The sequence below is a fragment of the Hemitrygon akajei genome, chromosome 21 (genome assembly GCF_048418815.1).
Source record: "Hemitrygon akajei chromosome 21, sHemAka1.3, whole genome shotgun sequence".
NCBI classification, from domain to species: domain Eukaryota; kingdom Metazoa; phylum Chordata; class Chondrichthyes; order Myliobatiformes; family Dasyatidae; genus Hemitrygon; species Hemitrygon akajei.
The window spans coordinates 61,823,861-61,838,319 of NC_133144.1; the positions used below are offsets into that span (position 1 = coordinate 61,823,861).

Here is a 14,459-nt window from a genome sequence, read left to right on the forward strand (position 1 = left end):
CCTAGAAGCCCAACACTCTATGACTAGCCTCAGAGGATCATGACAATTCTACTTCCACTCTGACCTAACAGTCTAAGACCATGCTGTTACAATGAGGTTGAATGGAAGCTTGAGGTACAACACCTCACCTACTGCAACAGTCTGCTGGAGGAACTCACTGACATTGAGTTGGAGAGAGGAAGCCAGTAAGCAGCAATCTGGTTGTATCATAAAATTATTAGAGTGTAGAAGGCCATTGGAAATTCATGTCATATAAATGATAACAAACATGTTTCTGATTCTTTGCTCTCTCCTCTTGCTTTGTAAATTATTCCCTTACAAGTGCATACTGAATTTCACATCAGGGGATCATAGGTGGAGAGAATATGCAACTTTAAATTCCTTGGTGTTACCATTTCGGAGGACCTGTCCTGGGTCCAGCATGTAAGTGCAATCACAAACAAAGCACGGCAGTGCCTCTACTTCCTTAGAAGTTTGCAAAGATTTGGCATGACATCTAAAACTTTTGACGAACTTCTATAGATGTGTGGTGGAGAGTATATTGGTTGGGTGCATCAGAGCCAGGTATGGAAGCAACAATGCACTTGAGCAGAAAATCCTGCAAAGTATAGTGGATATGGCCCAGCCAATCATGGGTAAACCCCTCCCCAGCATTGAGTGCATCTACACAGTGTGCTTTTGCACCAAAGCAGCATCCATCAGGGACCCCCACCACCCAGGATGTGCTCTCTTCTTGCTGCTGTCATCAGAAAGAAGGTACAGGAGACTCAGGACCCACACCACCAGCTTCAGGAACAGTTATTACCCCTCAACCACCCGGTTCTTGAACCAGAGGGGATAACTTCATTCAACTTCACTTGCCCCATCACTGAAATATTCCCAAAATCTATGGACCCACTTTCAAGGACTCTTCATCTCATGTCCTTTATATTTATTGTTTATTTATTTATTACTTTTTAGCTTTTGTATTTGCACAGTTTGTTGTCTTTTGCACATTGGCTGTCCACCCTGTTGAGTGAAGGTTTTCATTGTTTATCTTATGGGTATTGGATTTGCTGAGTATGCCCGCAAGAAAACAAACCTCACGGTTGTATTTGGCGACCTATATGTACTTTGAAAATGAATTTCCTTTGAGCTTGGGTTGATTCTGTTTCTGTCTCTGGTTCAGGCAGTGAAATCCAGGCCATAGTTATTCTCAGAATTTAAAAATAACATTTTCTCACAACTGCCTTTCACCCCCAAATTTAAACCTTTGTACACTGGTCCCAGCCTTCCTCCATTTACTTATTCTTAACCATGGAATGGAGTGCGCTAAAGCTCGGATTTCTTTGATTTTACTGATTACAAATGTACAGTAACCCCAATATTTGATTTTACATTAATAGTCTATTGATAATATACTAGATCAAGCCTCATGCTAACAATATAGTTATCATATATTAGACTATGAGACATAGGAGCAGAATTAGGCCATTCAGCCCATTGAGTCTGCTCTGCCATTCCATCATGGCTGATCCCAGATCCCACTCAACTTCATACTCCTGCCTTCTCACCATATCCTTTGATGCCCTGACCAATAGGAAACTATGAACATCTACCCTAAATATACCCGCCACTGAAGTCTGTGGCAGAGCATTCCTCAAATTCACTCTGCTCTGGCTAAAAAAAATCCTCCTTACCTCTGTTCTAAAAAGTCACCCCTCAATTTTGAGGCAGTGCTCTCTAATTCTGGATACCCCCAGCTTAGGAAACATCCTCTCCACATCCACCCTATCTAGTCTTTCCAACATTGAGTGAGATCCCCTCCCCCCCCCCAGGCACCACATTCTTCTAAATTACAGTGAGTACAGGCCCAAAGCTGCCAAACTTCATTCCCAGTATCATCCTTGAGAACCTCTCCTCTGGACTCTCTCCAATGACAACATACCCTTTCTGAGATATGGGACCCACAACCTTTGATAATATTCCAAGTGTGGCATATTACCACTGTCCTTTTATTTCCAAATATCTGTATTATATAACGTTAGGAAGGAATAGATCAAAAACCTGGTATGGGCTTCATTTAATCAACAAGTTTATTGCTGTAATAGGCATAGCCACACAGGGTATAAATGTAATGAAAATTAGTTTATTTTGCAGCAGCACCACAGTACATGACAAACAAAAGTTAACATAAACTTAAATTAACATACTTATCAATTAACACATTTTTAAAAATCTTTAAACATTTTTATGATGTAAAAAGAATGCAAAAAGTGAACCAAGTAAAATGAGTCAAGGTATAATTTACACCAGAGCGTCTGCTGATACAGAAAGTCCAAAGCAACTCACAAAATGTTGGAGGAACTCAACTCAGCAGGTCAGGCAGCATCTATAGAAATGAATAAACAGTCCACCTTTTGGGCCGAGACCCTTTTTTAAGGACAGGAGAGGATGGGAGAAGACGCCAGAATCTAAAGGTGGGGGGGGAGGGGAAGGAGGACTAACTAGAACGTGATAGGTTAAGCCAGGTGGGCGGGAAAGGTAAAGGGGCTGGAGAGGAAGGAATCTGGTAGGAGAGGAGAATGGATCATAGGAGAAAGGGAATGAGATGGGGCACCAGGAGGGAGGTGAGAAGCCAGAGTGGGGAATAGAAGATGGTAGCAGGAGGGAAAAAACGGAGGTATAATTTGTTTTAAAATAGAATTCAAAACATTTTAGAAGCTCTCATCCGAGCTTTTGAAATGGAATGAGTTTATAGAGTGAGTACAGACGTCCATCTTATGCCCTAATTAAGATCTCGTACACCAAAACGAAAACAAATTGTAAAGGAGAGCTGCCATCAACATCAAAGGTTGTCCGACCTATTATGTAAAATAAAAGTGCAAAAACTTTTGACAAGAAACATATTCAAGCAAAAGTTGTACAGGGTCTTTCATTTCTTAATAGCTTCGCTCTTTCCTGCGGCTGAACTAAGGCGATCCTTTTGCTTGCCATTAACGTTTGGTAAAATTAAAGAGCATGTGTTCTGGAGAACAGTTGTGAAACCGTGAGCCGACACGAAATGATTTGCATTCCGTCCCGGCAACAGGTGACCAATTCAACAGAATGACAACAAAGAAAAATGGGAAGCACGCGGGGCAGCCCTCGGGGTTCGCAGGATGAGTGAGGGTGTATTAAAGAGGAAGCTGTTAATTGCATAGAATCAGGGAGCGCCTACCACAGCAGCAACACAAATTAGAAACTGTTCTGATCACTCCCCCCGACCCTAGGGACAGTCTGGGCTTTCTGCGCATGCGCGTCCTGGAGCTGTCAGTCAACCCTACCCAAAGCACAGGGAAGGGGTGAGCGCCTGACTGATCGCATTTAATAATCGCATCGGAAGACGTAACAGGACCTTGACTTGCATCGATTGAGTCAAAATATTGCGGAAATACAAACAGACTCGCATAGTTAATAGAAGTGCAGGAATACAGCGTTTATGGAGAGACAGTTGTCCTTGACACCCCTGCGAGGCAGCGGATGGGCGCTGCGATCCGGGCTCGGCCCCCGTGCAGCGCTCACGGCAACCGCTTGCAGACGCGACGCAGCGCAGAGGCTCTGTCCTTTACTGGGTACCGCTCAAAGTCATCCCGCTGCTTTCCATCATCTGCACACTCTCACCTGCTGCTTTATTTCCTTATTTCTCTCAAGGAGCTGTAATCAGTCAGAGGCAGCTGTGCAATTGCATGCCCCGCGGACCAAACCAAAGAGCGGAGAATGAACATGTCAGTGATTTCTCTGCAGGAATATGAGTTTGAGAAACATTTCGATGAAAGGGGAGCCATCGCATGGATGCAGGAAAACTGGTAAGTGAATGCAGTGCACTGCAGGTGTGTAAAGCCAAACCACTCCAAGAATCACCCCTTCTTTTAATATCAGGTCTATTCAGACCCGTACACAGTTGAGAAATAGATCGAAAATCCTTTACGGGCTTCATTAATCCATAGATTGGGATCTGTGTGTTTCTGGAGAGCACTGGGTGTTACAGTCGTGAAACTAGTTGTATTTTTGCAATTTTAAAATGCGCCCCTTGCAATCAAAGTCGCTGTCTGTGACCTAATTTTATTTGACAGTGTGCAATAATCGGGTATAACCTTGTCTATCAGTCTAATAGGGTTGCAGGTAAACAGGCTGGAATAGGGTGGATACGTTCAATATAATGCGGATCGTGTGTAAGTGAGACACTGTGAGGCGTTTATTGTAGCAAGGCTGGGTCTATGTAGTGATACGGATTGCTCAGTGAGTGTTATTCATGAACCACAGATTTGGGAATAAGTGATTTAGGTGTCATATAAGAGCATCGATTACTAACTTTCACTGTGTCTGTAGACCTGTCAGACACATTAAAATATCCGTATGTTCGCCATAATTATCTCAAACAGTACCTTACACTAGAATCATCTTTAGAATGTAACAACATTATGGCACATTAAATAATATGTGCTGTCTCTAAATCAGGCCAGGCTGGTGTGGCAAATGGGATCATTGACAATTCTGCATTTACAAGAGACCAGAGAGGTAACAGTGGTGCACAATCCTTTGTCTACTCTGCTGCTACTTTACAGCACAATCAAATGTTGATAAAAACTGCATCATTTTGAAATGAAACTGTAAAAATGTGATATTAGTTTAAAAGCAGAGCATCCTTCTACTCATTTGTCACTTTAGAAACAGCAAAATATCTGTCTGCAGATAAACACTATTACTTTCCTTAGCTCCTGTAATTGAATTTAGTTATGAGCACAATCTGAGAAGCAATGAAGTGCCTGTCTGGGTTGCTGCATAAGACAGATAAGTGACCCTGATTTTATAATTTGTGTGAAGTTATCACAGCCATAGACATGTGGATTTTTAAAATAAGTCTGTGACTTCCTCTGTATGTTTTGCATGTTTGAATTTATTGCAAAATGTGACAGGCAAATTTAATTTTCTTTCAAAATCAGTGACAACAGAAATATTGATGAAAGACTTACTTTAACTTGAAAACTTCAAGTTTGGTTGACAGTGGAACTAAATTCTTGTAACATTAGAGAACAATATTTATGAATCATCTGGTGATAAAAATTTGATGAAATTGGAACAAACACAAGATATTCTGCAGATGCTGGAAGTCCAGAGTAACACACACAGAATTCTGTTGGAACTCAGCAGTATCTGTGGCAAAGGAACAAAGAGGCGACATTTCGGGCCAAGATCCTTTATCAGGTACTGATGAAACGTCTCGGCCCAAAACACTTCCATCAGTACTTCTGTAGTCACTGATCTGCTGAGTCCTTCCAGCATTTTATGCAATGGGAATAGGTCTGTTGTGGGTTTATTGTTGCAACATATTCAGAATATTACAGATTTGTATAAAATTGTGCCTTTTAGAAACCATGGTACCTGAAGCAACAAACATCACAATAGTTCAGCTGGTAGAACTGCTGAAGTGATTCTGGTTTGATTCTGACTTTAGTTTGTGAGGAGTTTGACCATTCTTCCTGTGACTGCATGGATTTCCTCTGGCTACTCTAGAGAACACAATGTTCCGGAAGGTGGAACACTACAGCACAGTACAGGGCCTTCAGCTACAATGTTGTACAGACCTTTTAACCTACTCTAAGATCAATCTAACCCTTCCCTCCCATATAGCCCTCCATTTTTCATCCATGTGCCTATCTGAGTTTCTTAAATGCCCCACATGTATTTACCTCAACCACCAACCCTGGCAGGGCATTCCATGCATTCACCACTCTGTGTAAAAATACTTACCTCTGCCATCCACCCTATACTTGCCCTTTGTTTTCCAAAGAGATGCAATTTGGGGGATTATTGGCCACTGTAGATTTCCCCAATGTGTATGTATGTGAGTAGTTGAATCTAAGGAAGTTTTTGGGAATGTGGGAAGAATTTAAAAAAAAAACGGGATTCATAGAGGATGAGTATAAGTGGGTACTCAAAAAACTGTAGATGATGGAACATGGAGGAAAGAAAAACTGCTGGAGGAGCTCAGCAGTCAGGCAGCATCTGCAGAGGAACATGTTTCAGGTCAGATGAAGGGTACTTACTTATGTGAGCCCTTCACTCCAAAGTGGAGCATAGTCTCCATCACCCTCTGAAGTTGCTGGTATGGTTGGAGTTCATCAATGTTTCTGCAGTCCATTGTATGGAGATTGGTCTGTACAGCTTCACCAGAGACCTGTTGGACAGCCTTACCTGTTTCCACCTCTTGTGATGGGGATGTAGAGTTGGACTTGAGAGGCCAGATGAAGGGTCTCAACCCTAAAAGTTGAGAGTCTACTCCCCTCTACAAATGTTGCCTGACCCTCTGAGTTCTTCCGGCAGTTGTTGATCCATGTAAATGGGGTTTTGATGGTCAGTATTGACTATGCTTAGAAACATAGAAAATAGGTGCAGTAGTAGACCATTCGGCCCTTCAAGCCTGCACCACCATTCAGTATAATCATGGCTGATCATCCAACTCAGAACCCTGTACCTGCTTTCTCTCCATACCCCCTGATCCCTTTAGCCACAAGGGCCATATCTAACTTCCTCTTAAATATAGCCAATGAACCAGCCTTAACTGTTTCCTGTGGCAGAGAATTCCACAGATTCACCACTCTCTGTGTGAAGAAGTTTTTCCTCATCTCGGTCCTAAAAGGCTTCCCCTTTATCCTTAAACTGTGACCCCTCGTTCTGGACTTCTCTTACATCGGAAACAATCTTCCTGCATCTAGCCTGTCCAATCCCTTTAGAATTTTATACGTTTCAATAAGATCCCCCCTCAATCTTCTAAATTCCAGTGAGTATAAGCCTAGTCGATCCAGTCTTTCTTCATATGAAAGTCCTGCCATCCCAGGAATCAATCTGGTGAACCTTCTCTGTACTTCCTCTATGACAAGAATGTCTTTCCTCAGATTAGGGGACCAAAACTGCACACAATACTCTAGGTGCGGTCTCACCAAGGCCTTGTACAACTGCAGTAGAACCTCCCTGCTCCTGTACTCAAATCCTTTTGCTATGAATGCCAACATACCATTTGCCTTTTTCACCGCCTGCTGTACCTGCATGCCCACCTTCAATGACTGGTGTACAATGACACCCAGGTCTTGTTGCACCTCCCCTTTTCCTAATCGGCCACCATTCAGATAATAATCTGTTTTCCTGTTCTTGCAACCAAAGTGGATAACCTCACATTTATCCACATTAAATTGCATCTGCCATGAATTTGCCCACTTACCTAACCTATCCAAGTCACCCTGCATCCTCTTAGCATCCTCCTCACAGCTAACACCGCCGCCCAGCTTCGTGTCATCCACAAACTTGGAGATGCTGCATTTAATTCCCTCATCTAAATCATTAATATATATTGTAAACAACTGGGGTCCCAGCACTGAGCTTTGCGGTACCCCACTAGTCACTGCTTCACAGGACCTGTTCCTGTCATTTATGAGTATACACTTAATCATTGTTAACTGCAGTGTTAAATAATGCATTGATATTACCAACTAGCTGTATTAAAGTTTAGGTAGAATAAGGTCATTTGAAAGTTGAGATCATTATCACATGCAAAAGAACACAGATACACAGGTACAATTAAAAAAAAACTTGTGTGCAACAGCATCACAAGCAGATAGCATCAGATACACAACATCACAAAAAAACGCTCAGTGGCAACTTTATGAGGTACCTCCTGTACCTAATAAAGTGGCCACTGAATATATGTTTGTGGTCTTCTTCAAGGGTTGACGTGTTGTGTGTTCAGAGATGCCCTTCAGCACTGTTGTAATGCATGGCTGTTTGAGTTACCAGTCTGGCCATTCTTCTCTGATCTCTCTCATTAACAAGGCATTTTCACCCACAGAACTGCCACTCATCACTGGATTTTTTTTTGTTTTTGTTTCTCTGTAAACTCTAGATCAGGAGTTCTGAACCTGGGGTCTACAGACTCTTTGCCTAATGGTATTGGTCCATGGCATAAGAAAGGTTGGGAACACCCACTCTAGAGACTGTTGTGTGTGCATATCCCAGGAGATCAGCAGTTTCTGAGACACTCAAACCAACCCATCTGGCACCAATAATCACTCCACGGCCAAAGACACTTGGATCACATTTCTTCCCCATTCTGATGTTTGGTCTAAACAACAACTGAACCTCTTGACCATGACTTCATGCTTTTATGCATTAAGTTACTGCCACATGATTGGCTGATTAGATATTTACATTAATGAGCAGCTGTACTTAATAAAGTGGCCTGAGTGCATTTAAAAATAAATATTAAATATAAATGATACAAGAATGAACAGAAAGAAGAGCAAAACAAAGGGCCATTGTACTAGAAAGTGGTCATAGTATTGCCAAACTGAGGTTGTGATGAGGGTTGGCCAGGTTGGTTCAAGAACCGAATGGTTGAAGGCAAGTCTTGATTGCTGCCTTGGGGAGGAGATGCGTTTTAGGCGCTGAAAGCAACAAAGAGCATTTTATTTAATTTTACGGCACCCAAGTGTAGAAGGAACACAACCACCTCCTCAAACTCACGATGGCTGCAGTTTTTATGACCACTGGACTTAAGGAGACCATCTAATTGTGGGCTGGACACTGAATAAATCGCTAATGATTCTAGATTTTTGTCATAGATACTCAACAAAAAAAGACATGTTCAGCATACTAGGCTGTATCTGGGAGGAAATTAAGACTCTTCGTTAAAGTCTGTTTTACCAGGTAATTTCCAGCACACTTTTGGTCTTTCACATGTAGGCCTCAGCAGGTTGAGTGGCATCTGTTCCTTTCCGCTAACAGATGTTGCTTGATCCACTGAGTTCCTCCAGCAGATTGTTCATTGATTAAAGTTATTACGGTAAGTTGCCATATCCTGTTTTAGTGTTCAGGCAAACTTTAAAATCAACAATAAAAACAGTGTTCAACTTGACATTTTGAATCTAACCCTGGTTATCATTTGTAAGCTCATTTTAACTAGTTTTTGATCTGTGAGATGGCTCCAGTGCTATGAAAGAGCATGAAGCAGAGGCATAGGAGCCATTTGAGTCTCCTCTGCCATTCCGTTAATGTTATGGCTGATCTAATCTTGACGTCAATTCTATTTTCCTGCCTCTTCTTAATGATGCTGATTCCCAAGTCACCCACAAATATTGTGTATCTCAGTCTTGAAAATATTTAATGACTCACCTCCACAGTTGTCTGTGGTAGTGAATTCCAAGGATTTAGATCTCTCAGAGAGAGAGGAAATTTTTAAGAAATCTTTTGAGTGGAAGATCCCAATTACTGAAACTGTCCCCATAGATTCATGAACAAAACATGGACTGCTGGGTGACCTCAGGCTGTCAGGCAGTATCTGTAGCAGGCAGGATCAGCCTTTCTGATGGCCTCATTGTTTCACTTTGTTCAAACTGTACATCATTGTGCACATAGATGCAATGCAAGGAAAGGTCACCAGCATCTTTGCTTTCTTAGCAGGTTAAGGAGGTTCAGCTTGTCACCAAGCACCCTTAACAAACTTCTACAGGTATACTGTTGAAAGTATCCTGATTGGTTTTATCATTGTCTGGTACAGCAATTTAAATGCGCAGGAATGTAAGGAATTGCAGAGTGTAATGGTGGGGCACATCTCTCCCCTCCATTGGTACCATCTACAGGAGATGCAGCCTGAGGAAGGCAATATTCATCATCAAAGATCCCCACCATCCTGACTATGCCATATTCTCACAACTACCATTGGGTAGGAGATAAAGATGCCTGAAGACCCACACTATCAGTTTCAAGAACTACTTCACTTCAACTATTTGGTTTATGAACCAAACGAAAAAAATCTCATCAGTGAAGTTCTACAAATCTCTGACCACTTTTTACTAAAATGAACTGTTTCTTTTTGTTCTAATTATGTTCTTTCTTGTAAATGTTATGTTTTTAAAAATGTTCCTGTGAATGCTGCTTGTATGATGTTCTGTGCCTGTGATGCTACTGCAAATAAGGTTTTTATTGCATCTGTGCACACGTGTACTTGTGCATATGACAACTCAACTTTGACTTTGGAGAGGAACACCTCTCAACATCCACCCTGTCAAGCCTCCCCCCAAGAATCTTGCATGTCTTAGTAAGATGGGCTCTAGTTCTTCTGGCCCAATTTGGTTGACATTTCTTCATGAACATTCCTCATATCCTTTTCCAGTGTCTTTGTTCATGGAATAAACTTAGTGATCCTTTACTGAAAAAGGAGACGAAATCTGTTCATGGTATCTCTGGTGTGGTCTCACCCTGGAAAGCAGAACTGGGCAGACCCATTGTTTCAGCCTACTTGTTGCTGTAAAAAACTTATTTATTTCCCTTTGATTCCGTTCCTACCTGGTTCTTCTCCTTTCTATTTCTATGATACGTATGATGCCCTGTGCCTATTCCCTGGTCTCAACTAATGTGGATGTAGAGTCTCTCCACCCATCCCACAGCAGGATGGTCTGAGGACACTCAGCTTCCCCTTCAGCGACGCATTTATCCACCTGGCGGAACTCAGTTTCGGATTCTTCTTCAGCTCTGCCCATTTTCTCCCGATCAAAGGTTTAGCGGTGGGTAGAGACCATAGAACAGGCCAGTGCAGTACACGCCTTTGGCCCATGATGCTGTGCCAGCCTTTTAACCTACTGCATGTTCAATATGACCCTTCCCTCCTGCGCAGATCATAACCCTACATTTTGCTTACATCCATCTGCTTATTCGAGTTTTTTAAATGTCCATAATGTATCAGCCTCTACCACCAGCCTAACAATACACTTCAAGCACTTACCACTCTGTAAAAAAAAATGCTTCCTCTGACACTTGCCCCATACCTTCCTCTACTCACTTTAAAACAACGTCGAATGTCCTCTAGCATTGGCTGTTGGCACCCTAGGGCAAATCTTGCACCTTATTGTTTACCACCACTGCATTTTGCATTGTTATTGTTCTGCAATTTTGCATTGTTATTTAACTTATTGTTTTATGGAGCTAGATTCATAGAAGAATACAGCACAGGAACAGGCTTTTCAGCAGCTCAATCCATATGACCCTCTGAGTGAACTTAAAGTTCCCCTTAAACTTTTCACCTTTTACCCTTAACCCATGACCTCGGGTTGTAGTTCCACCCAACCTGAGTGGAAAAAGCCTGCTTGCATTTATCGTATCTATACCCCTCATAATTTTGTATACCCCTATCAAATCTCCCCTCAAACTTACCCATTCCAAGGAATAAAATCCTAACCTATTCAATCTTTCCTTATAACTCAGGTCCTCCAGACCCAGAAATGTCCTTGTAAATTTTCTCTGTATTCTTTCAACCTTATTTAAGTCTTTCCTGGTGGTAGTTGACCATAACTGCACGCAATTCTCTAAATTAGGCCTCACCAATATCTTGTACAACTTCAACATAACATCCCATTTCCTGTGCTCAATAAGGCTAATGAGCCAACAGCTTAGCTTACAACCTTCAGTGCACTGAGTAATGATCTGATCTGTATGAACAGTATGCATCAAAAGCTTTCCACTGTATCTCAGTGCATGTGACAATAATAAATCAATTCCCATCCTAATTCCAATTGAGCCATCTAATATCCATTTACACTGATCCCAATTTTTATTCTCTCCTCATTCCCACTAGCTCTCCTACAAGTAGATTCTTCCACTTGTCTGCACTTACAGTGGACAGTTGACCCAAGAACCCTCTTGTGTTTTGGGACTTGGAGGAAACTGGAGTACCTGCTAGAAACCCACGAAGAAGGTACAAACTCCACAAGGTAGCACCAGAGTCAATATTTAACCCTGGTCATTGGACAGACAGATAGACATACTTTATTGATCCCGAGGGAAATTGGGTTTCGTTACAGTCGCACCAACCAAGAATAGTGTGGAAATATAGCAATATAAAACCATAAATAATTAAATAATAATAGGTAAATTATGCCAAGTGGAAATAAGTCCAGGACCAGCCTATTGGCTCAGGGTGTCTGACACTCCGAGGGAAGAGTTGTAAAGTTTGATGGGCACAGGCAGGAATTACTTCTTATGACGCTCAGTGTTGCATCTCGGTGGAATGAGTCTCTGGCTGAATGTACTCCTGTGCCTAACCAGTACATTATGGAGTGGATGAGAGACATTGTCCAAGATGGCATGCAACTTGGACAGCATCCTCTCTTCAGACACCACGGTCAGAGAGTCCAGTTCCACCCCCACAACATCACTGGCCTTACGAATGAGTTTGTTGATTCTGTTGGTGTCTGATACCCTCAGCCTGCTGCCCCAGCACACAACAGCAAACAAGATAGAACTGGCCACCACAGACTCGTAGAACATCCTCAGTATCGTCCGGCAGTTGTGTGGCAATACCACTGTATCTCTACCAACCACTCCCTTTCTTCTGACACCTCCCCATGCAGTCACAGGACATATACACTTGCCATGTCAGCTCATTCCACCACCCCCACCATCTAGGGATGCAGACAATCCTTCCAGGTGCAAACCATGAAACATAGGAGCAGAATTAGGCCGCTTGGCCTATTGAAGCAGCAATTCCCTTGCATTTCTTCCAGTCAACTTTTTGCATTCAATGTGCACTCTGTGTGTTCTCTGGTGAAACTGTAGTGTAATGGTTAGCACAACGCTTTACAGTAACGGTGACCTGGGTTCAATTCTGCCACTGCCTGTAAGGAGTTTGTACATTCTCCCCATGACTGCATGGGTTCCCTAGTCCACAGTCCAAAGATGTACCAGTTGGTAGGTTAATTGGTCATTGTAAATTGTCTTGTGATTAGGCTAGTGTTGAATTGGGAGTTGCTGGGTGGTGCGGTGCGAAGGGCCAGAAGGGCCTATTCTACAGTGTATCTCAATAAATAATAAGTAGAGTTTGGTTTCTAGAGGAGCAGAGTTTAGTTTTCAGGGATGAAATGAACCTTCCATTGCCTGCTATTTTGATTCTCCAACACACTCTCATTCAGATCTTTCTCTCTACGGTACTGTTAAAATATTGCCCAACATAAGCTTGAGGAACAACAACTCTTACACCTGGACATGTTTCTGCCCTCCAGATTGATATCAAGGATACACAAGCGAATGCACATGCTGGAATATCGAGCAGAAAAAAAACACTCAGTGGTTTGGACAGCATCTGTAAGGGAAATGAACATTCGGGGTTTCAGGTTGAAAGCCTTCATCTGGACTGAAATGCTAACTGTACATTTCCCTGTATAGATACTGCCCAACCTGCTGAGTTGCTCCAGCTGCTTGTTTTCTCTTGCATTAAATCCTACAACTTCTTTATCTAAAGTTAACTAACTTTATCCAGTTTTACTTGAACCAGCAAGGTCACCCAGCTTAGATGTTTGCTCAGTGTATCTCTCTCCTCAGCATGTTCCAACCTGCAGGATCTATCCGAAAGTTGTGAGGTTCATGTTTGTCTTCTCTCCCTTTATCTTCCTTCATTCCACACCCTTTATGTTCCTTTGGTTATGTTCTCTCACTTTCTTGAACTTCTCTCAAGAAGTTAATTAATTCTCCATATTAATTGGGAGACTTCAACTGTGGCTTATTCAGTAATAAAATTATATGTTATTGAGGAATGTGATTTTAAGGTGATTGGAGGGAAGTATAGGGAATGTCAGAGATAAGTTTTTTACACAGAGTGGTAGGTACATGGAATGCCCTTCCACGGTGATGGTAGAGGGAGACACATTAGGGACATGTAAGAAACTCTCAAATAGGCACAAGAATGATCAAGAAATGGTGGCCTAGGTAGGAGGGAAGGGTTAGATTGATCTGAGAGTAGGTTATAAGGTAGGCACAACATCATGAGTCGAAGGGCCTGTACTGTGCTGTATTCTTCTATGTTCTACAGTATATTCTGTGTTTATCCCAGTACAGCACAGGCCTCACCCTGTCATTATTCTTTTGTCCTATCCATCCTTCCCTGCAATTAAAGTTTGTTTTCTGCCTTTCCCAGTTCAAACAAAGTATCCTCAAACTGAGTCATTAACTGTTTCTCTCTCCACAGATGCTGCCTGATTTGCTCAGTGTTGCAAGCACTTCCTGTTTTTCAGATTTCCGATGTCAGCATTGTATAGCTAGAGCAAGATCGCCATATTTTTATCATCACATAAGAATGCCATACATTAACTGCTTCTCTCTGCACGTGTGCTGCCTGATCTGCTACGTTTTTTTCCAGAACTTTCTGTTTTTCAGATTTCCAATGTCAGCATTGTACAGGTGAAGCAAAGTTGCCACAACTTTATACTTAATTGCACTTGTACTAAAGTCTCACATTTCATTTCTTTTACAGCTTACTTTCTGTAATTACATGCTAATTTTTATTATTTCATGTGCAGGATCCCCTGATCCCTCTGCAACATTCATTGTATTCTTTACTAGTGTTTATTTGAACCATTAGCACTTTTCTATTTCTTCTAACAAGGTGGATAACTTCA

The 14,459-nt window shown here is 42.0% G+C and overlaps 1 protein-coding gene across 3 annotated transcripts in view; it reads left to right on the top strand.

Annotated features, from left to right (window-relative positions):
• The first annotated feature begins 3,585 nt into the window (after window positions 1–3,585).
• The window catches only part of LOC140714370 (very long chain fatty acid elongase 6-like), a 152,447-nt gene continuing 141,573 nt past the window's right edge, over window positions 3,586–14,459 (top strand). For all 3 annotated transcript variants that reach the window (XM_073025575.1, XM_073025574.1, XM_073025576.1), the window contains exon 1: window positions 3,586–3,827. In XM_073025575.1, the coding sequence (XP_072881676.1) occupies window positions 3,739–3,827 (89 nt within the window). In that variant the 5' untranslated portion in view covers window positions 3,586–3,738. The remainder of the gene's footprint in view (window positions 3,828–14,459) is intronic.